Source organism: Tyto alba, unplaced genomic scaffold, assembly GCF_018691265.1.
Source record: "Tyto alba isolate M040663 unplaced genomic scaffold, T.alba_DEE_v4.0 Super-Scaffold_14, whole genome shotgun sequence".
Classification (NCBI taxonomy): Eukaryota; Metazoa; Chordata; class Aves; order Strigiformes; family Tytonidae; genus Tyto; species Tyto alba.
Window position 1 is genome coordinate 29,102,184 of NW_024881276.1, and position 23,380 is coordinate 29,125,563.

The following is a 23,380-nucleotide window of genomic DNA, read 5'->3' on the forward strand; positions in this document are numbered from 1 at the left end:
TAGGAAGCATGGCCCTCTTCCACCTGAATAGGAATGATCCTCTTCTCTACCCACCACCCCCTACAGAAGAAGGACCAAGCTAGGGCTGCAAAGACTATCACAGCTGCAGCCTTCAGCTACATCATAGACGAGTTCTCAACCTATACACCCCGCCTCGACCATGTGTTTGGGTGGTTCAAGGTATGGTCTCAGCAGTGAGATCATTCAATGCAAGACTGAAAGGATCCCCATGACCACCCATCCAAACTAAACCATGCCAATGTGCTGCAATAGATCTTACAGGGCGTGCAAAATTAGTCATCTGGACAGTCGGCTGAAAAGTGGACCCTGTGACCTCTGGATGTCTTCCACTTTCTCCCCTTTCTCCCATCTGTCTTTCAAGTCACAATCAGTCAATGCATTTAGGCATGCCTGTAACTTTCAAACAATCAAGTTGGCTCACCAACTGTAAATAGAAGGATGGGTCCTTGTTTTGTATCTGCTAAATATCCTCTCGAATGACAACCTGAAATGCAGCTAGTTATGTTGGCTGAAGTGAAATTAATTTTGTTGTCAGAATAAATCAAACTTTCATTATAAATCCTGTGCACTCAGTAGGGGAGGAGAAATGACAAAGTAGAGCATCAGTTGACTTTACATCTCCGTGATCCAGTCTGCAAATTGAGGCACTTTGGGAAGAGGGCATGTTAAAAAGTGTAGGTGCCCAGATTAGAAAGGTATACAAACCCTAAAGACAAGTGCAGGCAGAACTGCAGGAAGGAAACCTGCAGTTTCCAAGTGCACACAACTCAATTTGTGTGCACTTGGCTTGACCATGACCTGCTACTAGCCTGGAGGGAAGAGCCTGGTTTTGTTACAGAAACATGAAGCGCTCTCCATCCAGGCCAATGGATGCCATGTGCTACAGGGAGAGGCAGCAGTGCAGAGAGTCCCACTGCACAGAACAGAATGTGATTAACCAAAAAGCACGTCTACTAGAGCACCAGAGCAGCTGGAGGTGGTTCAAATCACTGGATGTGCTGGCTTTCCTGTTCTCTTCCTCCCCCTCACAAAAATGAAAACGTGCACTGGTCCAAGGGAACTTTGGAGGTCCTGTCTGGCATTTCAGCAAAACTTAAGGGCAAGTTTCAGTTAGAGAGATGCTGCAGAATAATCTGATGAAAACAACCAGACCTGCAGATGGAGCCTGCAACCCAGGAGACAGGAACAGCAGTAGCACCACCAGTGCTTTTTTGGAACAGACTGAATACCCCACAAATTGATAACCCTGAGTGCTGGGATAATGGAAAACTGATAAAAATGGTTACAAACTGTTACGTTACACAGTGAAGCTGGAAGCCACTTCGCATACAGTCAGCAAGAAAAAACAGGTCTCTGGATAGTAGAGGCAGGGAGAGCGAGAAAGACAGAGGCAGAGAGAGAGAGTGTCCTTGAAGATTCATCATTTTTCCTGTCTCACTCATCCACCCACTTGGGACGACACGCTCTCTGGTAGTGCTGCTTTCTCTGAATACAGTACTAAATAGCCCTATAGAGTTTAGACATCTAATTTAAGTGAGCTAAATCCCACCATTTGGGACTACTTATCAGCTAGGGATAACTGCTGAAAAAAATAAAAAAACAGACTGCAGTGCATTATTCCCAGTGTGTCTGACCTAACTGCCCAGTGGAGCTGTAGGGGAAAGGTGATGTTGCCTTAGGTTAGGTCAAAGCTGGCACTTTCATGGAGGCAGAGCAGCATTCAAGCCACAGCACAAGACACTGTACATGGTCCTGAAGATGTCTCTGCAAAAATCTGCTCCTCTGCCTTCATGAAAGATTAAATTAAACTCAGTCAAGCGCTACTAAGATGATTATGAAAATGATGAGCCTATTTTACAACCAAGGGCAGGGAAATCTATTCTTCTTTAAATTTGGAAAGCAGAGACTGAGGGAAGATATGATTACTCAGTGCAAGTATAATTTTTTCCCTGATAGTTGGGGGTGATGCCAAAACAAAAACAAACGGGTACAAACTGATGATTAATATTTTGAGCTGACAATTAGAAGGGTTCCTAACCACCACAGCATGAGGATTCGAATCAGGTTTCCAGTAGAATTAGCAGGTGTATCAATACATACGTGCATATGTGACAGCACAGGAGATAAAAAACCCACATTTTGTCTCAAGATGAGATCTGATCCCTTTCAGCAGAGACCTGGACTTACTCTCCACTGGAAGGTTCCTTGCTGCCCGTTGTTTCTTTGCACTTGACACGGCCATCACTCCAAGGACAAGATGATGGCAAGTGCTGTGCTTCTGTATTCCATGCCACTGAGTATGTCCAAGTGAAAATAACGCATATAGTGAACTCCGGGGCAATGATGGAAGGGAAAGATATTGCTCAGTAAACAGCAGCAGGTACCCCAAACAGAGTTTACACTCTAAAATAATTGAATGATTCCTTGGAAAAGGAAATAGATGGTGGATACGGTATCCCTGACAGAGAGCTCCAGCCAGACACCAGACAGGGTAGAATGCTGTTGGCAATGGAGTCCATGTGTTAAGATTAACCAGACAGCAAAAAGTAAATTGTGCCAGAGGCTACCTTCTTCTGAGGAAGAACAGGAGAGCAGTTAGCACAAAATGGCATTTTATTTAAAGTGGTTTGAATCACTGCAAATCTAACTGTTGATGCCATATATTTGATGCATGCTTACAACCTGTGATGAGCACATGCTAATATGGGCCAATACTTATCCACTGGCCAGGTACAACTCTCCAATTTACATTATACAAGGAGCAATACAAGGATCCCAGGGATGGCAGCTGAAAAAGCACTCTCCTCAGCTCAGGAGCCTCACACGGCATTGGCAACAGGCACCAGAGTCTGAGCTGCAATGGGACACAAGTCTTAAGGCAGCTACAGGATCAAAAGGCAATCCAGAATGGCTTCAGCAGCTGCATCCTCTCAGACAGTGAGGACATCCAGGCAGCTCACACCTAATGGAGTACAGGAGGGCTCAGGAGGTATCTCAGCCATCAGCTGCTCTGACTGGGAATAATCATCAAAACAAGGTATAGGCATACATGGTACCAGAATGCCATCTAGCCAAACAGCAGCAGCAATGGACAGGGAGAAAGTCTCCTACCTGTAAAAGCACTACCATCAAAGGGTGGGATGTTGACTCAAAGATAAGCATACCTGGAAGATTATGAGCCACCAAAAGGTCGGTGGTAAGGAGTGGTAACTTTCAGACAGGTCTAAGCCACTGAGTGCCTGGACCAGACATCAGGAGGCTGCTCCGGGTGCTTGGGGCTGGCTGCTGCTGGGGCACAGCATGCACGTAGTCAATCCTCTTGACAAAGAGCCAGTTCAACTGCTGAAACCCACCAGCAGTTGTTTGTACCCATCAGGTGTTAATGCCCATCCACAAAACAGGCTATGAAGATGATATCTTAGGAGTCCTGCCTTAAAGTGCCATCAGGATGTGGAGCTCCAGGGCACAGAGCAGCTGCCAAACTGATCCAAATACAGACCTATGGAAAAGTTGTGGTTGGCATCCTCAGACAGGAGGATTTCTTAGCCCAGCTTTCTTTTTTTCTGCATGGAGACATAGAAATGTAGACCTTTATAGTAGCATCTAGGTGCTATAAATTAAGTACTGTACAAATACAGAATGAAAAGACTGCTCTTAACTTAAAAAACAAACAGAAAAACATGTGTAGACCATTAGTAGGGATGTGGGAATGCCAAAGGATTTTCTGAAGTCCTTATAAAAAGTGCTGTGTAGATTAAGGCTTTTATCCAAAGCTAGGCCAAAAAGAGATGCCAAGGGAAAAAGAACGAAAGGAAACAACTGTAGGTGCAAGGCGGTAAAAGGAATTACCATTTCACTTGCACTGCTTAAACTGACCACAGAACACGATTAAACTGGTTTTTGTGTGACCACAGATTACAAGCAGTAGGCCAAAGACTGAGTCTACCTACAAACAGGATGACAATTTAGATATACCCATCTACTCTGCTTTTAATGATGCAGCTGTACGTTAGTGGTCATCTCATTATTAGTTATCTAGCTATTATTACTGATAATAAAAGACAGGCTCTGTCCTGGAGCAGGGCTCTTCTGGCACTGAATGTGAGTTCAGGCTGAGTTCCCACCTGCAGAGATAACGTAGCCTTTGCTACGTCACATTTTAACATCTGAAGATTGGGCAAGATTTATGCCTCCTGGCCACCTAGTAGCATTTCATAACATCTAATGACTGCATTATTAAGGCTTTTCTCATTCTGTTAGGTTTCTGAAATTATACTATACTTTCTTTCATGCAGTGTTTGCATTAACTTACAACTATTTTGTTTTATTAGATTTCATAATTCATATGTTCAGTAAGGCTCTTTGCTATAAATGGTTCTTTGAATGCTCTTGTTCCTCAGTTCATGTTGAGGGATTAACAGCGTGTTGGAGTTTCTTTATGGGATATTTCCCTCAACCCTGTTTTTATGTAGTGAGCAGTAGTCACAGCTTAAAGGGGTTATATACATCTGGAAATTCTAATCCTCTCTAGATGACAGAAAGGAAAAGAAGTCTGAAGCTATAATTTCCTCTGGTTTCAGTTCTTTCCCTCCCCTACATGCCAGCAGCCATCTCAGAGCAGAGAAAGCCTCCTTTATTCTAACTTTCATTGCATTATTTACTCATGGTCTGCTGGGTAAGTAATTATTGCTGAAATTAACTTAATTACTTGGTAAGTAATTAAATGTTTTTGATACATAGGAAGAAATTTTCCTTCACTAAGAAGCAACTTTGTGGCAATAAACATTCTACCTTTGTCCAGTTACTTCATAAATAATGAGAAACAAAAGGCCCAAACTCACTCCTGTTACCCAAATGAAACAGCCATTTACTTTTGATTTCGATATCATAGTCTACCTAGTACTTTTATTGAGCAGGGGGTCTGCCTGCACCCTGCCCTTCCAGTTCTGACAAAGATTATAAAAAAGTGAACCATTAAATGACAATTCTGTAAAGCGAACAAAACACAAGCGAGTGCAAGTGAAAACTAAAATATGCAATGTCTTATAATACATTTATAGGGGCTGTGGTGTTACTGTTATTCATTCTTACTTACATTAAAGAGATTAAAGATTAAATTTATGTGTGTATGCACATTTACAAAAGAGAAAAGTAAACCAATTCTGCGATTTTACCCACACTGCTGTTGCTAGCTTTGGGCCAGGCCCTTCACATTGTCACAGGTATTTTCAACTACAGCTGTGCATCTCTACAGGGCAGTCAAAGGCAAACAACAGGTCCTTTCAAAAAAATTCCTAAAATCAAATTAAATTACAAAGGAAAAATTACAATTACAGGTTTATTTTCTCAGATATCTTACAGCCGCCTACACCAGGTCTGCAGATAAAGCCACTCTGATAGCTACAGTATTCAGCATAAACTGGGACAGCGATGAGCCTGGTTTCAGCATGAAACCATTGGTGCCTCTCATCATGGGAAGGCAACTAATTAAACACAGAGGATGCTTGCATCTAGCTACCTGCCATCCACAGTGCAGTAAGTATGTGGTAATAATGCAAAAGCAATCAGTGACCAGGAATCCACTGCTTCGCGAGCTCAACGTTAATTCGCTTAAATAATTAATAAAAAGTTTGAGTAATAAGGCCTGGCTATCCCACGCAGAGCTGGCTGAAGGAGGCTCCTCTGCAGGAGCAGATCCTCTCACGCCGTGCTGCGGGGAGGGGGAAGGGGAACTCAGATGCTCCTGTGGCAGCACCAGCATTTGGGGGGGCATCGGAAAGTGGTTTCCCTGGGGCAGCTTTGGCTCTGAGGGGAGATCTTTGTCTCACACTCCTGCCGCTCAGGGATGCCCACCCGGGAGGTGGCCTGCGGTGCTTCCCGTGCCGCATCTCGGGCGGCCGGGCACCGAGGGAGGGGGGGCAGCGAGCCCTGGTAGAGAGCTGGGCAAAATTCGGCATTTTCCCACATTTCCATCCCCAGGTTATAGTGCAGCAGTCACACACAGCCTTGTCTTGGCCAGATACTAAACTCTTTAAGGCAAAATAAACATCCTTTCTACCGTTTTTTAGATGCCTAGCCCCCAGCAACAATACATGAATACAGTAACCCTTTGTGACAGTTTACATTTTTCCTAAAACAGCTTGGAAAATTATTTCAACAAATAGTACTTTATTCCAGCATAATTATCAATGCATTACTTACTTATCTCTTATTTTACAAACTTTATTTAGACGACAGTGACAGGCAAGCTTCCAGGAACTGTGCACAGCAAGGAGAACAGAGGCAAGGCAAGGCAAATTAAATGTAACAGTAAATAGGGAAATTAATCTGTGGCTAGCAAAGACTGAAAAACCTTAGCTACAATTTAGTAGGGTTTAAATGAATCTTGCCCAATTTAGGAATATCGTTCTCCTACACAAGTAATAGTCATATTGCATGAATTATACTTGTTTTATGTCTCACTTAAAACAGCATTACTTTCAGTCATCACTATGTGTTTACTTTTTTTTGTACACGATGATAATGAATTATATGTGTATTACTCACGTACAGTGACCAAGACTTTTCAAAGCAACTTAAGTAATCATTGCCACTCCTCCAAAATGGGAAATGTTTTATTTTAATGGGAGATGTGACAAAAACTCCACTGCTTGTTAAAAAAAATTAAAAAAAAAAAAAGGTTTATTCAGAAGAAAATGTTTTAAGCATTTTAAGCAAAGGCTGCAGAATTGCCCCCACTTCACTCCCCCTGAAGTGAGGAGAGGGAATGCCATCGTCCACTTTAACCACAACAGAAATAAATTGGCTAATTAATAAAAATACACAGCCCTCGGAAAGGTCACTCCCCCTAATCCTTATCCATTCTTTAATTTTAAGATTTAAGATTATTTTCAAAACCCTGCCAGTGGTTTTAGAAAACCGAGAGCCTTTTAACTGAACATAGGTGAAAACTGGAGCTGGGAAATGCCGCCCAGTTACAGATCCCTGGCTTTAATCTTATACCAACTAGTTCAAAAACCAAATTTCCTTCTGCTGTGAATTCTGCCTACAGAGTTCTTGCTGTCTGTGTTTGTGTTAATGAGAACATTACCAGGTCACAAGAGCACAAGCAGCAAACCAAATGCTATTAGCAATTTATCCTGTTACACGAATTATGTTTAAATACCTCAGTGCTATTTCTAATCCGCATTTAATAACATGGCAAGATGCCAGCTGAACATTCTACATGGAGACAAAAATCTTACATCCTTTTTAAATTCTTACAGGGAATTACTTCAACAAAAGAGCATTATATTCGCGAACACATTATAGGTCTGGGAAAAACAGATTAACTGGTATTTCAGTGACACATCCTGTTTTACACTTCACCATATGATACTTAACCTGCGACACACAGCCATGTTGTTTCAATCTAAATGCAAAAACTATACACATATATATCTGTGATTTGTGTTGTAAATGAATAAGTAAATAAATAAGAAATACCTAAATAAAGAACCTATTTTATGCAGCTTCAGAGAGTAGGTCGCTGAAGGCTTTAGAAAATAACTTGCCAATGATATTCTTAATTCTGCTGTTTAAATCAAGAGGTGAAAGTGAACGATGAAGAGAGTGTGTGTTTTTTTTCCCCTCTAACAGTATGTAATATTTTGGTCTACATAGAAAATAATTCAAATGACCAGGTAAAATATTACATAAAAAACCTGTCAGCTCCAGTGGGAACTGGCAAAGACATGCCCTGAAAGAGCAGTTAAAAACTGGACACAAGTACCAGCAAAAACCCATTAGCTTGGCGGGGGAGGAGGGGCTGAACTCTATTCCTTCCCTTCCCAGTGTAAATTCAAATTCAAGGCTATTCTTCATCCTGTCCTCCCCACCACTTCATTTCTGTTCACAGGCTTTGGGAAACTATGAGAAACACAGTATTGCTAATTAAAATGCAGTTTTAAATAAAGATACACTGCACGAATCATACTGCAAACCCATCAGCTATAACACTGATATTCTTCAAAACAAGGACAGTCCCCATGGTCCTGGCCCCCCGGGGAGTCCCCAACCCCTGTGGTGCTCCTGGCAAAAAGGAGGCTGAGGGGTTGGTAGTTTCTTCATTTGTGCAGGCAGCACAGCCCCCCCCAATTTTGAAGTCTTTAGGGTGTATTTGGATCCTGTTTCGAGTTTCATCTGCCACCATTATGGAAAGAGACTTGATTTTTTACAAAACGCTCAGGTTCTGTAATAGCTTTTTAAAATAATTTAAAAAATGACCACCAGGTGAATGTCAATGACTTTCCAAGGCACAAATGAGAATTTTTCTGAAATCTGAGTAAATGTTTAACTTCTTTGCAACTGCCCTATTTGAATAACTTGGAAAAGAGCGTGTATCAGTCCCGTCATAGTTTACTTCATTCTGTAGCAATTACACTTCTAGTCTCTTTTGAATATTCATATACATGCTAAAATTCCAGCATGTGAAGAGGAAAAAAACGAGAAGGGAAATACCACCTTTGCACCTTGGCCTGGCTGCGAGGCTTCCCAAAACCCCCCTCCCTGTGCACGGCACATCCCACAGCCGGCTGGCGCGCCGGCCCCCGGCTCCCCGCCACGACGGGCACCCTCCTCCTGGCAACAGCCTCCCACGGCGGTGTCGGTGGCAGGCTGTACAAGCTGCCACTGTTTGCTTTGAGAAGCTAAATATTTTTCTGAAGGAATTAAAACACTTTAGTGCTGACAAGGCAGGTGTTATTGAAAGCAACTGGAATGGGGTCGCTCAACTTTTTCAGCCTTTTATCAGTAAATAAGCAGACATTGCAAATGGAAATGCATGCAAGCCCTTATCAGAGCATGACATTTTATTATCTGAGAAAGAAAATAATCATGTAACCTTCACATGGCATTCACTTATGCTCCTTGAGAAGGGTCTGAAGAGCATGTAATTTCTTACTTTTTAAAAGAAGCAGTAGGAACTTTTTAGGGGAGACAGAGAATACAGTCAGCACAGGAGTAGGTCTCCCTGTGTCATTTCTCATTCCTTAAAACACATATAATACTTAATTTCACTACCTTACTCTCTTTACTGAAGAGGAGGGGTCTGTCTCTTGCTAAGAAATATACAGCCATTGCCAATTCCAAGTGACTTCATCAGAGATAATCATCCTAAAAAAGCATGGTGACATTAATAATTTCCATTACCACTTCTGCTTCACAATGTTTAAACTAACTTCTAAAAAAGAGCCATGAATATAATTTTGCATGGATCCATACAAGACTGTAGGAAAGGCCAAAACACAGACTCCTTGGGATAGCTAACCCTGGCTGGTACCCATCAGGATGAAGAGCTCAAAAAGGCAGAATTTTTCATGGAAGCAGAGCGGTCACAAGGTTGCCTAATCCTCTTTTTGCACACAGGGCAGCAAAGTGCTGGAGAACTGATTTCAAATTGAAAACAACATGGAGGAAAATGTTGGTTTAGTATTAAAGATATTTAATCATTAGAATTAGACTTATTTTAATAAACAAAAAATGGCTTATTTTTACTCTTAGGGATGCTAATAAAACCAAAATCCAGATTCTCAGGTGTACTGGGCATGATTTATTGCACCCATGCTGGTGAGGGGACAGGATACCTTTTCATATTTTTAAGGCATACCGCATCCTGGTTTCTCAAAGTATGTGGGTAACACATCTTTTATTCCACAAGCAATCCCCAAATCAATGGGAACCAGAGGCTACTGAATACCATTTAAAATCTACATACTGCTACAATAGGAAATAACAACAGATAAGCCATACATTGCCTAGTCATCTGATTGCTGGATATTCCTGGTTCCTTGCATTTTATCTTTCTGATGCTGTCTCACTTTGCAGGCAATTATTGTATGTTGGTGGTATCAAAGAGCAGGAGTAACTCTGTAACTCTGTGTCTATGGCACTGGCTTGGGACACGGATACACACTAATCTTCCAGTTATGTGGCAGGTAACGTCACAACCTCAATCACTCGCATCCCACATCAGTGTCCTAAGCACAGAGCTAATGATGCAGCTACCACTGCCTCCTCCATTCTGGCAACTGTGCCTAAACACCTTGTGAATGAATCTAGACCTAACACTGACAGATAATATTTCCTCAAAAAAAGGTCTTAATTTTTATTTAATGAAGACCACTTGCACACTTTAACCTGAATTTATTAATAATTTGAGTATAGTTCTGGCTTTCAACTAATTGGCCAAATTCCTTTCCTCCCCTTGCCCAGAAAATCATTCACCCTACTCTAACATTTTATATTTGTAAATGCCATGAGTCCTGTAGGCTGGTTTGTTATTCATCTATATACAAACATGAATCAAGTCTCAAATTAAACAGACAGGCAGCATGAAAATTCCCAGACACAGCTGCATGGCAATCACCTCATGCAGCGATCATCAACGTTCCCAAAAAAGGCTACAGCTCCCCAACAGGATTTGTGAAATGCAGGTTCATTTCAGACAACCAGGGATGGGAGGCAGAAAGCAGGCATGGAAAACTTCCACCCTTCCCCCTGGTCTGTGATGATCACAGGTAAGATCAGACTTTTGATGAAGACAAAACTGAAGAAGCAGAGTATGGTTGAATTTTGGGCAGCAGGCTGATCCCATCAGGAGTTTCTGCTCGTTTCTGCCAGCACGAAATACAGGCCATGCCCAAGGACTGAATCAGGAAAGTGTCCCCTGTTTAGCAAAGAGCTTAAATAGCACGTGACATTAAGCTTGTACTTAAAGTAAAACACATGGTGAGGCGCTTTACTGAAGCAGTGAGATGAAAGTAAATCAAAATAGGAAAAGGTCTAGGAGTGTAGCTTTGAAGACATTTTTTATTTCAAAACTTTTTTCACCTAAAACAAGCCTGCAAACCACAGAGAATCTGCAGTCACACTGAGAATAAATAGATGCTCAAGGCTTGTACAGTCCTATGTGTACATGCAGTTTTAGGACTTTCAAAGCACAGACAAAAAGTTGACTCCAAGAAGTATGACTAGTTCATAGCAAAAAAAATTAGATTCAATTTCATATTTCTGGACACTTATGTCTATCTGTTGATTTGTGTCTTTCTGGAACAGGATTTGGCCTGTCAGTTGTCAGAACTGACACTGGCATAAACAGAGCACACTACTGCTCCGTTAAGCATCCCTCCAGGAACAAAGCAGCAAAACTAATTTTAATGTAGTTTTCAAAACTATTCTTTAGCCAGCACCTCCAAGGAACCTTGTTTCTCTTTAGCAGTCTAAGCTCTAAAAAAGCTTAGACCTGAATGGCCAGAAAGGAAAGTATGAAGAATAAATATGAAAAAGACTGCACATTCAAAAAAATTGCATAGCTCTTTCAGAAAAAAAAAAAAGATTGGTATTACTGCCTTTCAAGCCAATGTCTCCCAAACACAGTCTTATTGAGGACTGCTGGAATAGTACTCAGCCCCCAGAAATACTGCTGCAGGTGCACCTGGCACGCACAATAACCTGAAGAGTTATGAAAGGAATTTGTAATGCCAGCCCTCTTAAGCTGCATTAGGGAACCCAAAATTGCCATATTTCAGCTGAAAAAAAAAAAGTAGCTGAGAAAGGGCAAATACTCATGGGAAGAGAGCCAGCTTCCTGCTTTGTACGACAGTCTTGGGAACAAAACCACACAATGTCTTTGAACAAACACACCTTTGCTGATTTGGTACTTATTGTACAGCTGTATGTAGTCAAAGAGTCAAAAATCTCCAAACAAACAGCTAATTAACCATCAGCCAGAAAAGCAGGGCTATGTTGGTTTTGCTGGGCAGTCCCACAAGGTTCAGTCCTGACCAGCTTCAGTTTGATTTTGGTTTCAGCAGATCCAGCCTACACAGTGCTCGTACCCTGCTCCAGGGGAGGGGCTTTCTCCTGAGTGATTTTTCCCTTGTTCTGGGGTAACTGTCATAACTACTCAGTTATAAAAGCAGACAGGTCTCATAGCCGATTGTAAAACAGGGTATCTGAGAGAATGGTGGAGGGAAACAACATATAGAAAAATGACAGGATTTTAGTGGCAGCAATGTGGCACCTGAGAAAAGGTGCTGATTTCTAAAGAAGGTACACAAAATGGAGGTCAAGAAGGACAAAAACAGCGAGTGAGGAGAAAGCAGCAGATGTGTTCCTCAGGGAAAATACAGACAGAAAGTGAAATGCAGTAGCGCTGGTTGGGATGGGGGGAAAGAGAAGCCATCTGTTTTCTACCATTACCCAAACCATACCAAATGGTCCCCTGCTCATTTCATGGCAATTTGTCCTTCTTTAGCATCACACAAATCCACTGTGCTTACCTTTGGCAAGCTCTGGGTAGTCCTCCTTCCTTGGATAAATATCCAATAACTTAACTTCCCCGCAAACCTCTTTTAATCCACAAATACCAAGCTAGTGTAACTCCACACATACAAATCTTTACTTTTCACTCTCCAGAGGTCATCTAAAAACTGGTTCCTATGGTTAATCATAGAATGATTTGGGTTGGAGGGGACCTTAAAGATGACCTAGTTCCAACCCCCGCAGACTGATCGCACCGATAAGCAAAAAACAAGATCTTAAGCATAAATATGTGATTATACTGTAAATCTTTACATCAAGCATCAGGTACAGCACAGAGTCCACTGAATGGGCACACAGGCCAGGAGTTTTTTCCAGGGATCTGAGCTCCTGCTGCCCACGTACTTGTTACCTACAGCACTCAAAGCCCAGAAGTTCTATTTATACTTCAAATGTAAGTTATATATAAATCACAGATCCATCATATCACAGAAGAGATTCTTTTTTGTGCTCTAGTATGAAACATGCACTACCATTTAAGTTGGGTATGTTAGTCTGTGATGTTTGGAGGCACAGATGCAAGCATTCATTATTCCTATGTCTCTACTCACAGCAAGGCTTTTACTTTCTTGTTTATTAGCACTTTTGATAATTCAGCACAGCTCTAAGTATGTCAAGTCAGTCACATACATCTCGAGAACGGTGCAAGGCAATTCTGTTTCAGTAAAGTAACCTTGGTCCCTGGTAGAAATGAAACAACTCTCTGAATGAAAATAAATTGCTTTGGTTTAGAGACCAAGAATGTCACAAAACTGAATAAAGACTATTACTTTTCATTGGATAAAATCTACTACCTTAGGCTCATGGTCAGCTTTTACTATATACCATTTAACCCAAAAACTAAGCAAGAAATGTTTGTGAAGATGAGCAATCTCAGAGAAGGCCTTGTGCTCAAACTGGGCTGTTTAGCCAACTCCTTGTGTCCAGCACTTACAGATAAATCACTATCCCTAGAAGTCTTTGGAATGATGAAATCTGCAGCTGTGATTCTGGTGTTCAAATTTTCTATCTGTGAGAAAATTTAAAATTCATTGGTAGGTAACTTTGGAGGTTTGGTTTTATTCTGTTTTAATTTAGAAATAAACTCTTAAGTCCTACATAAATGTTTAAATTACTTAAAATTAACTGAATAATTTCAGTGAGAGTTCCACTGTATTGAAATGGTAAGATAAATTTATGACATTTACAGAAGTTTGCTGACAAATAAAGGGCTTTTGCCACAGAAGGGGGGAAAAAAAAAAAAAAAAAAAGCATACATATACCATTGACCTTATAAGACCAGCTATCAAGCTTCAACATCCAGAACGTGTCCTACCCAAGGTGCCAGATAGGCTTAGCTGAATTACCCAAGACCAACCAGAAAGTATATCTGGATAACCTTTGCAAACATCTGACTTTGAAAAAACAGAAACATCAAGTATTACTATCTAAAGGAAATATATAGTACACATTGTTTCATGGGAAAACTGAAATCAAGTAAGCGCCTCAAAGCAACTTTGATATGATCTTGTGCTTATAGCCAAGGACTCTTATGTGGTTCAGCTTCATCAAGGGCACAGTTCCGTTGCCCAGATGCAGACGTCTGCTGTCTTCAGAGATGCCCTACCCTAGCCTGTCTGGCACTGAGCTGCTGGTCCAGAAGGACATTATCTCCCATGGATGCTGTTAACCCTGCTAAGTGCCACAGTATCTCAGGTAGCATGAGATCTCAAAGCTGAACCCTGCATGTCTGAGTTCAAACTAAATAGCAACTCAAATCAGCTTAAAAGCACCATTGCTGGTACCCATGTTTGTGGAGCTAGAAGGAATTTTACCACACACCCCACTGTGGGAGGCATGAGGTGACATCATATTCACACTATTCAGATACATATATGCAAAATTAAATGAACCAATGCAAAACAGCAGGAAGCAGAAGGAAAAAAAAAAACAATCACAAAACCAAAACCAAAAAGCAACCAAACCAACCCAAACCAAACTTTCTAGAAAAAACAAGCTTAATCGACAACAGTAAAAACAAGAAATGCTGCTCATCATACAGTTACACCTGAAAAGTTTTTTTGTGATAGTGATGCTTCTGTTTCTTATTTTTAAAACATTATTACTGAAAGACTACTAGGTGCTTTAATGTCAGCCAAGCCTAGTGTAATGCTCCCTATCAGGGAAACTGAGAAAATCATTCAATCACTACTATTGTATTATCTTCTCCTGTTTTTTTTTCCTATTATGTGACCTACTTTTAACATTTCTCTGTATTTGTACAGTGCTATCAAATCATGGCACGAACCTCCTTTCTCTAGCATTGTGCACGCAGTCACAGACAACAGGCTGACAATCCTGGCCTTGACCACTCATGAATAAGCCAAAAATCAACAGGTAGGTGAAGCAAACAGGCACAACAAAGAAATTAGGAACAGGACAGACAATAATCTCAGTATTTTAAACAGCCTAATAACTTCCCAGTTTCTAGTAGCATTATAGAAGGGTAGAGTACCAAATAGAGGTTTGAAGAAGATCAGGGAGCTGATGGATAAGATATTTATAAGGAAGCCCCAGCTGCGTGGGAGGAAGCACACAAGGTGGTTGCTGAGAAATGCAGCAGAAGGGTGAAAGAGGTCAGTGGCACTTGCAAAGTAGAGGTGGGTGTCAACATCTCAAAAGCACGTAAGAGCTAATAGGCAGGCATAGAGCAGTGATATAACAGAGCGTAAGAGGGGTGGTGACATGCCTTAAAACCATGCATGTGTAGGGAAGTGTTTCAGACTGGAAACAAACATTTCCATTCAGTTTGGATCATCTTCTCACTTCCTTAACGCTTGAGTTCTATCAATTGCTCAGGAAGGATCACCATGTCTGCGGACCACATGCTGTGGTCAGATAGAAACATTCAATAATCCCCAAATACCAGAGTTTGTGCTATCCCACATTGGAATCAACTCTCCTCCTTTTCCCTATCAGAATACATCATCAGGTATTTAAGCACAGCATTATGCATGTGCACTTGAGACCTAATTTAAGCCACCAGAGAAGTTCCAGTCTCCCTCTTTTTATACCCCCCTTTCCTGTTGCCAAGAGAAGGGTAGACAGATAGCAAGTGTGTCTTGAGGCCACAGCAAGAGCAACACGAACATGAACTCTCCTGGCAGCAGGAAAGAGAAGTGCTTGTCATTTCCTGGCACAACAGTCCCGGCACCTTTTGGTGGGCAGGGAGATGCTGGACTCTCCAGTAGGCATTTTTTTTCTTCCATTAAACTGGAGAAACTCATGCCAATCTCTAACAAAAAAACCTAAACCAATAGCAACTAAACCAATCTCAACTAAAAAAAATCTAGCTCCAGGTGAGGTAAAATATTCAAGCTCTGTAATACTTCTCCACTGAAATCATTAGAAAAGCAGCTGTTTTATTTTCTAGACATTCTTAGGTTACTAATGTTATGTCAATCACAAAAACGTTCCTTCTGTCTTTATTAATTCACAAATATTTTCAAAAAACACGCTGAATCCTAATATTTGGGGACTACAGAGTCACAGTAGATGCTCTTATTATAGGCTGCTCTCTAATTTTGGCCACATCGTTCTTCCATAAAGTGTGCACCCAAGTGCAGTAATGCACACGTAGCCATTATGACTTTAGCCTCTGCCATTCTCCAGCATTCCCTGATGGATATAAGAGCATTAAACAAGAACAAAAAAAAAAAAAAAAAAAAAGTTACAAAAGTGCCCCTGCAAAGGGAGCTGTCAATCTGTGAGCCAGAAAGTCCATAAATCACTTCTGCCAGACTCAACAGTGATAGCTCCTGCTGTTTGACACAAAACCAGATTTCAGCTCCAGTGTTATCATCCAGCTACTCTCCACCAACCTGATGTACAGAGTTGCCTTTAGGCCACAGAATCCATCCCAGCCTGCGTGCAAAGGAATTGCTTAAACTGAGGAGTGGCTGATATTCACCAATATCAGCCATTATGATCATTCACCTTTCCAGTTTGGCATCATCCAGCACATCCGACACTACTACGTGTCAGCCTCAGAGCATTCCTCAGCCTTTTTCAAGTAACAATACTTCAAAGGAGGCTCAAACTTGGGAAAAAAAAAAAAAAAAAAAAAAAAAAAAAGGAGTATGCACTGAGTTGGGATAAATCAAGGCATAAACATTGATGCAATCCTAACCCCCCCTCACCCAGAGGGCTGAAAATTAGTTTTTCTTTCACAGTTAATTCCAGCTGCTACAGAAGCAGCCTCAGACAACTCATGAGGTACAGTATCTGCATGGGAGGTATGGCTTGTAGTGAAGAAGGTCCCAAATGCCTTCTGCTTCCCTAGTTTTAGGTCCACTCTGGGAAAAATATCCCACCCTGTTCCACACTTTATCTAGTCCAGAGAGGTCAGAGAAAATGGAAGAGAAGCACCTTATTATGGTTTCTACGCACATAAATTCCACATCTTGTGGTTTGTCTCTGTGGACGGATGCTGTTTCCGTGCCAAGTCCCACTGATTTTGATGGGATTCCAGGCACAGACTAGAAAACGGCTCTAAAGCTCTATACTATAAAATACCATAAACTATTTTTAAGAGCACTAAAATTTTCCTCTTTTTTGTCCATTTCACTCTAACCTAAATCTTCCCTCCCCAAACAAACTGTACAATTACAAGGGATGCTACACTGCTGGGCAGTTTACTGACTGAATCCCGCCTTGCCAAACTTTGGGGCAATTATCTAAATGTCAATCATAGTTCATGCTGGAAAATTCCAGTGCCACTTTTTAAATGATTTTTCATTTTATTTGGGGGCTTTAATAACCAAATCACCTTTGCCAGGCTGGACTTTTGCCCGCCAGATTTAAATGGCGCTACTCATCACAGCCCGGGGATCCTGGAGGAGGGGAGGGTCGCAAACCCAGGTTTCCCCGGCAGCCCCTCACGCCTTACCTTGACGAAGAGGGAGATGTCGTGTTCCTGCTTCTCCTCCTCCTCCTCTTCTTCCTCCGGGGCGGCCGGCGACCCCGCCTCGCCCTCCTCGTCGTCCGCCCGGCCCCGCACGCCGTTCAGGCTCCGACCCGCCGCCTCGCCCTCGCCGCCCCCGGGCCCCGGGGCCCCGCCGCGCTGCCCCGCCGCCTCCGCGCCGCCTTCCGCGCTCGCCGCTCCCGCCACCGCCGGGGCGGCGGCTCCCGGCTCCGCCCCCGGCGACCGGCGACCGGCATCGGGCTCCCCTCCGGCCGGCGGTCCCGTCTCCGCTTCCCCGCGGCTCTCGGGAGCCACCTCGCTTCCCGCCGGGGCCGCCGCCTCCTCGGGAACTGTTCCCGCCGGGGCTGCCTCCGGCACCGCATCCTCGGGAACTGTTCCCGCCGGGGCTGCCTCCGGCACCGCATCCTCGGGGACTGTCCCCGCCGGGGCTGTCGCCGCAGCCTCCTCGGGCTCTGTCCCCTCCGGGATCGCTTGCCTTAGGGCCTCTTCGGGGTCTGCTCCCGACGGGGCTGTCACCTCCGCCTCTTTGAGGTCTGTTCCCGCCGGGGCTTCCTCCCTCACCGCCTCCTCGGAGTCTGTCCCCACCGGGGCTGTCACCGCAGCCTCCTCGGGGCCTATCCTCGACGGGGTATCTTTCTCCCTCGCACCCTCCTCAGGGTCTGTCCCCGACGAGGCTTCCTCCCCCACCGCCTCTTCGGGGCCTGTCCCCACCGGGGCTGTCGCCGCAGCCTCTTCGGGGTCTGTCCCCAACGGGGCTTCCTCCTTCACCACCTTCTCAGGGACTGTCACTGCAGCCTCCTCAGGGATTGTCACTGCAGCCTCCTCGGGGATTGTCACTGCAGCCTCCTCGGGGTCTGTCCCCGCTGGGGCTTCTTCCCTCACCGCCTCCTCAGGGTCCGTCCCCACTGTCTCCTCGGGCTCTGTCCCCAACGGGGCTTCCTCCCTCACCACCTCCTCGGGGACTCTTCCCATCGCCTCCTCAGGGTCTGGCCCCGCCGGGGCTGTCGCCGCAGCCTCCTCGGGGTCTGTCCCCGCCGGGGCTTCTTCTCTCACCGCCTCCTCAGGGTCTGTCCCCACTGTCTCTTCAGGGTCTGTCTCCACCGGGGCTGTCACCGCAGCCTCCTCAGGGTCTGTCCCCGACGGGGCTTCCTCCTTCACCACCTCCTTGGGGACTGTCACAGCAGCCTCCTCGGGCTCTGTCCCCAACGGGGCTTCCTCCCTCACCGCCTCCTCGGGGACTGTCCCCATCGCCTCCTCAGGGTCTGTCCCCGATGGGGCTGTCGCCGCACCCTCCTCGGGGTCTGTCCCTGACGGGGCTTCCTCCCTCACTGCCTCCTCAGCGTCTGTCCCCACCGGGGCTGTCGCCACAGCCTCCTCGTGGTCTGTCTCCGAGGGGGCTTCCTCCCTCACTGCCTCCGATGGGGCTGTCCCCGATGGGGCTGTTGCCGCAGCCTCTTCGGGGTCTGTCCCCACCGAGGCTGTCGCCGCAGCCTCCTCGGGGTCTGTCCCCACTTCCTCTTCGAGGTCTGTCCCCGAGGGGGCTTCCTCCCTCACCGCCTCCTCGAGGTCAGTCCCCGCCGCCTTTTCGGGGTCTGTTTCTGCCGAGGGTGTCACCGTCGCCTCCTCGGGGTCTGTCCCCGCCAGGGCTTCGTCTCTCACCGCCTCCCCGGGGTCTGGCCCCGCCGGGACCGCCTCTGCCTCTTCGAGCTCTGTTCCCGCCGGGGCTATGGCAGCGTCCTCGGGCTCTGTCCCCGCCGGGGTCACCGCCACGTCCTCGGGGTCTGCCCTCTCCAGCGCGGAGCCCTCGGGCTCGTCTACCCCCGCTGCCGCCACCATCAGCTCTCCTCCTGGCAGTCCCTCGCCCCCCGGGCCGCCGCCGTCGGGCTCTCGCTGCTCAGCCCCCGCCGGAGCCTGCAGGCCCTCGTCCGGCCCGGCCGGGGTCTCCACCGCCCCCTCGGGGGTGCAGCTCCCCGTCCCGCCGCTGCCCACGGGGGACACCGCCGCCGCCTCCCCGCTCAACCGCGGCGCCTCGCCGGCGGGGGACCCGCCCGGGGATTCCGCCGCCCCCTCGGGGGACACCGCGGGCTCCGGATCCTCCGCCGCTTCCTCAACGCTTCCCTCCCGCGGGACGTCGCTCCCCTCCGGCGGCGGGGCGCCAGGCTGCCCCGGGCTCTCCGCCATGCCGGCCTCCCCCGGGGCCGCTGCCCAGGAGCGCAGCGGGGTGGGCGCGACAGGCCACCGGGCACCACCGGGCACCGCCGGGGATCAGCGCCGGGAACCGACGTGGGGAAGGGGGACGGGAGTTTGGGGGGGCGGGGGCGGGGGAGAACGGGAAGGCGGCGCCCGCACGCAGCCGCCCCCGGGGCCGCGCGTGTGCGTGTGTGTGTGCGTGGGGGCGGCAGCCACAGGTGCCCGCGCTCCTCCTCCCGCTCCTCCCCCGCACAGGGCAAGGCCGGCGGGTCCCTCGCTCCCCCTCCCTCCCCCAGTAAATCCCTTCGTCACTGATTTTGGCACGGGAGGAGGTGGCGAGAGCGTGACCGTGGTGGCACCAAGCGCTGCCAGGCCTCCCTTGGCCACCTCCTCCCGACCCACCGGCTGCTTGCAGGTGCTCAGCAGGACTGAAGCTTTTGCAAAGTGGCCAAAAATCTTGCACACACACACACACACACACACACCCCTCTCTCCAGCGGCCCCACCGGGGCTGGCTGGGTGTGCCCGCCAAGCCCCCGCTACCTGCCCTGCCCGGGCCTCGTCTCCCACCCCAAAGCCCACCGAGCCCCAATTCTGCCCTTGCTTTTCCCCCTTGCTGCTGCTCTGGGTCTGGGGCATGGTGTCCCTTGCAGCCCCCCAGACGCCCCGCTGCTCTCCCCAGCCACCAGCCGGGCACCCACAGGCCCCGGGCCCGCTGGCTGGTGGGGCTGGCAGCCGCCCAGGGGCTGAGGGTTTGCTGGCTAGCAAGTTGAGGAGAGCAACAAGGAGAGGGATGGCATTTTCCAAATTCAGGTTTACAAAGGGAACCACTAATACCCCCATGGCTGCTGATGCACTGAAACTGGCAGAGCCCCCACGGTCTTGCACAGTGTTTTAAAAATACAGATAAACCCATGCCTCATCTCAGCAGCTACATAGCATCTGAAACATTTCCAAGCCATCTTTGGGCTATACCAAACATTGTTAAGAAGAAAAATGTATCCTTATCAACTTGGAAAAGTTGTGAGAGGGAACACTGAAATACTCAGTGTAAAAAACCTAGATTTGCATACTTTTAAGTAGCTTTCCTTCCTATGTGAACATGCCAAGTGAAGCGCTGTGCCCCTCTATGGGAGTCTGCATTTAAATGTGATGAGAAATACAGTGTTCTGTGCAGAGCCGGCAGCTGGTGTGAAAGAAGCGGTAACTTTTAGTTTGGGTAAGGCAGCTGCAGATTCATCCCGCAGGCCTTCTTCTGTTCCAGATGAAAGACATCTTTTCACACATTTGGTAATTTCTCTGGCTTGTGGAGACACTTTACATACACACAAAAAAAAGACAATCAGCAGGTTCTGGTACGAGGATAAGCTTCAGTAATTTTGCTTCTAGGCAAGAAGTCATTTTCTAGGAGATGCAGCCTGCTCTAGTCCCACTCTTCTGAGAAGTGATTTATGTGAGAACATTACTTATGCTATTTGAATAGAAAATAGTCCTAGTTTTCTAGTTCTTAGAACAGTTAGCTGGCAGGAGTGAGGTATCATATTTAAAAAACATGCAGCTAAACAGTTTTATGTATATGTATATAAAACCACTTTTTTATATTTGAGAGTGGAAAGAGTGGGGAGGGAGAAGATACAGCCAACGGGAGATGGGAAATACTACAGAATAAATCATTCCATCAGGTCAAATACCTGCTCTGATAAAAATAAATAAACAGACAAATAAATAAACAATCCAGCAACTGTTTTTCATAGAATTTATGATTGCCCACATGTGTGTTGCCAGTGAGACAAAAGAACAGGGGCAGTCATAGTCAGAAGGGTCGTTTCTTGAAGACTTAGGAATGGAGGCTCAGCATCTGGCAATGGAGGTCTTGCAGCTAGACCCATTGTAAGGCAATTATTTCACTTCCCTATTAGGGGTTCTGATATCAGTAGAATGATACATCTCAGTCATCTATATTTCTACATAGAGAATACTGGTTTACTCATCTCAACCCTTGCTGAAGGGTTCCTAACCCTTGGCCTGAAGGCTGGCCACATCCCCCAGGTGCAATACAAGTCCCACCCTACAAAGCTTTCAGATGTGAGACAGAACGGTCTTCAGCTGTGCAGACCACCCACAAGAACTGCCATGTTTTCTCCTCTCCACTGCTGGATGGGACACTGGCTGGAAGGAAGAAGGCTCACCTCATGTTTTCACAATGGGAATGAATAGCAAAGCAACATCCATGGCATGAAAGTGGTAGGAATTTTGCAGAAGAAATGATTGCAGGTTATAGACACAGCCACTAACGTCAGATGGCTATGTTTGTATGAACACTGGCTTTGGCTGCACCCCTTGAGAAACCCTCTCCTGCTCCCAGCCCACATGAGCCCAGCTTTGCTCAGCTTTGGTGGCTGATGGGCCCGACAGCAGGGTTCCCTCCCTCTGCAGCCCCGTGGGGCACAGTCGCCTCTGGCTCACGGGTGCTGCCCGCTCTGAAACATTCCTTCTTTTCATCTGTCCCTCGGATCTGCACCAATTCTCTAAATACCTCTTCTGGTATCCGTTTCAGGTTTTGCTCAGGTTGTGAGTTGGCATGGGACTTGCACCCTGCCTGCTGATCTGATGGAACTACATGAGAGATGACTGTCTCTCACCTATACTTATTCATTGCAGAGCTTATTCATTAACATCAGTACCGTATTTTTCTTTATTTGCCTATTCCCTGCTCTGTAGCTCTCAGTACAAAACAAGGTGAGGATTTCAAGGCTGGCAGAAAACAAGCTTTCAGTGATAAACACTGCCTGATTATTAACACTGGGCAATGTTTAAGCATAACAAAAGATTAGCTCTTTAAATATTCATGGCAGTCTGACAAAGGCAGAGCAGAAAAGGACTAACAGCTGTCATAGCCAAGTTGTTAATTATCTCTGTAGAAAGTTTAAGGTATAGTGTTTGATACAGTTACCATTTTTATGGAGTAACAGATCTCGCTGTGTTTTTCCTCAAGTATAGGAACAGACATTTTCTAATTCTGCTGGAGCTGAGACCTAGCAATGACAGGTGCAAGCACTGGGTTAATGTTGCTGCTCTAGCAGGTCACCCTGCTGGTGCTTATACCATGAGGTCTCTGTGCAAGCAACAGAGGCAAAGCGGGAAGTCAGAAAACCAGGGGACAGGGTAAAGAGGGGTGGGGTGAGCACAGCTCAGAGGAGAGCTGGCCAGGCAGCTCAACATTGCTCCTTGTCACTCTTCAGCGTCGTGGTTTCACGTCAGCTTTGGAAATACACCATTAAAATTAGACCTGTCCCAGTGAAATCCCGGAACTTTGGGTATCTGTTGTTCTGTGTTCTCAGCATTCAACACTCTTCTCCTTCATCTCAGTTACTTAACAATTAATCTCTCCTGCTTGACACTCCTCCTGTACACTCCCTTCAAGCTCTTTACACCCCATCTGTTTCTAAAATAGGCCCTCAGCTAATAAATATTAATTTTGCAGTTCAGCTTCAGGAAGGATTACTGCACACCTTCTTCATTTAAAAGATGAGTGCAGGTAATTAGATATCACAGATGTTAGACATTTGTGGACAACATGAAGATCCTTTTATAGCTTGTTAGCAAACAAGTTATATCCCTGGGGGTTATCAGTTAGGCTGTATTTGCTTGGATTATTGTAACTTCTTTTTCTTCCCTGACTGTATAGAGTTGCAGATCAAGGTTGTAGTTTTTGCAGCCTGAGGTAAGGAAAAATGTCAGCCCTACCACAAAGGGAGCAGACGGGGGTATTTGTTCATGCCTCTGCGACTCCAGTTCACAGTCCTGTGTGGTGCCAAACACACAGTTGCCAAATATTTAATGGTT

At 45.8% G+C, this 23,380-nt stretch overlaps 1 protein-coding gene across 10 annotated transcripts in view; it reads right to left on the reverse strand.

Annotated features, from left to right (window-relative positions):
* The window catches only part of CLIC6 (chloride intracellular channel 6), a 33,548-nt gene extending 13,929 nt beyond the window's left edge, over positions 1–19,619 (reverse strand). For 3 of the 10 annotated variants that reach the window (XM_042788839.1, XM_042788838.1, XM_042788840.1), the window contains exons 1-2: positions 18,188–19,619; positions 17,309–18,139 (exon numbers count right to left, since the gene is read on the reverse strand). In XM_042788839.1, the coding sequence (XP_042644773.1) occupies positions 17,309–18,139; positions 18,188–19,525 (2,169 nt within the window). In that variant the 5' untranslated portion in view covers positions 19,526–19,619. The remainder of the gene's footprint in view (positions 1–17,308; positions 18,140–18,187) is intronic. The other 7 variants (XM_042788847.1, XM_042788845.1, XM_042788841.1 and 4 more) reach the window with 7 other exon arrangements.
* Positions 19,620–23,380: the final 3,761 nt, after the last annotated feature.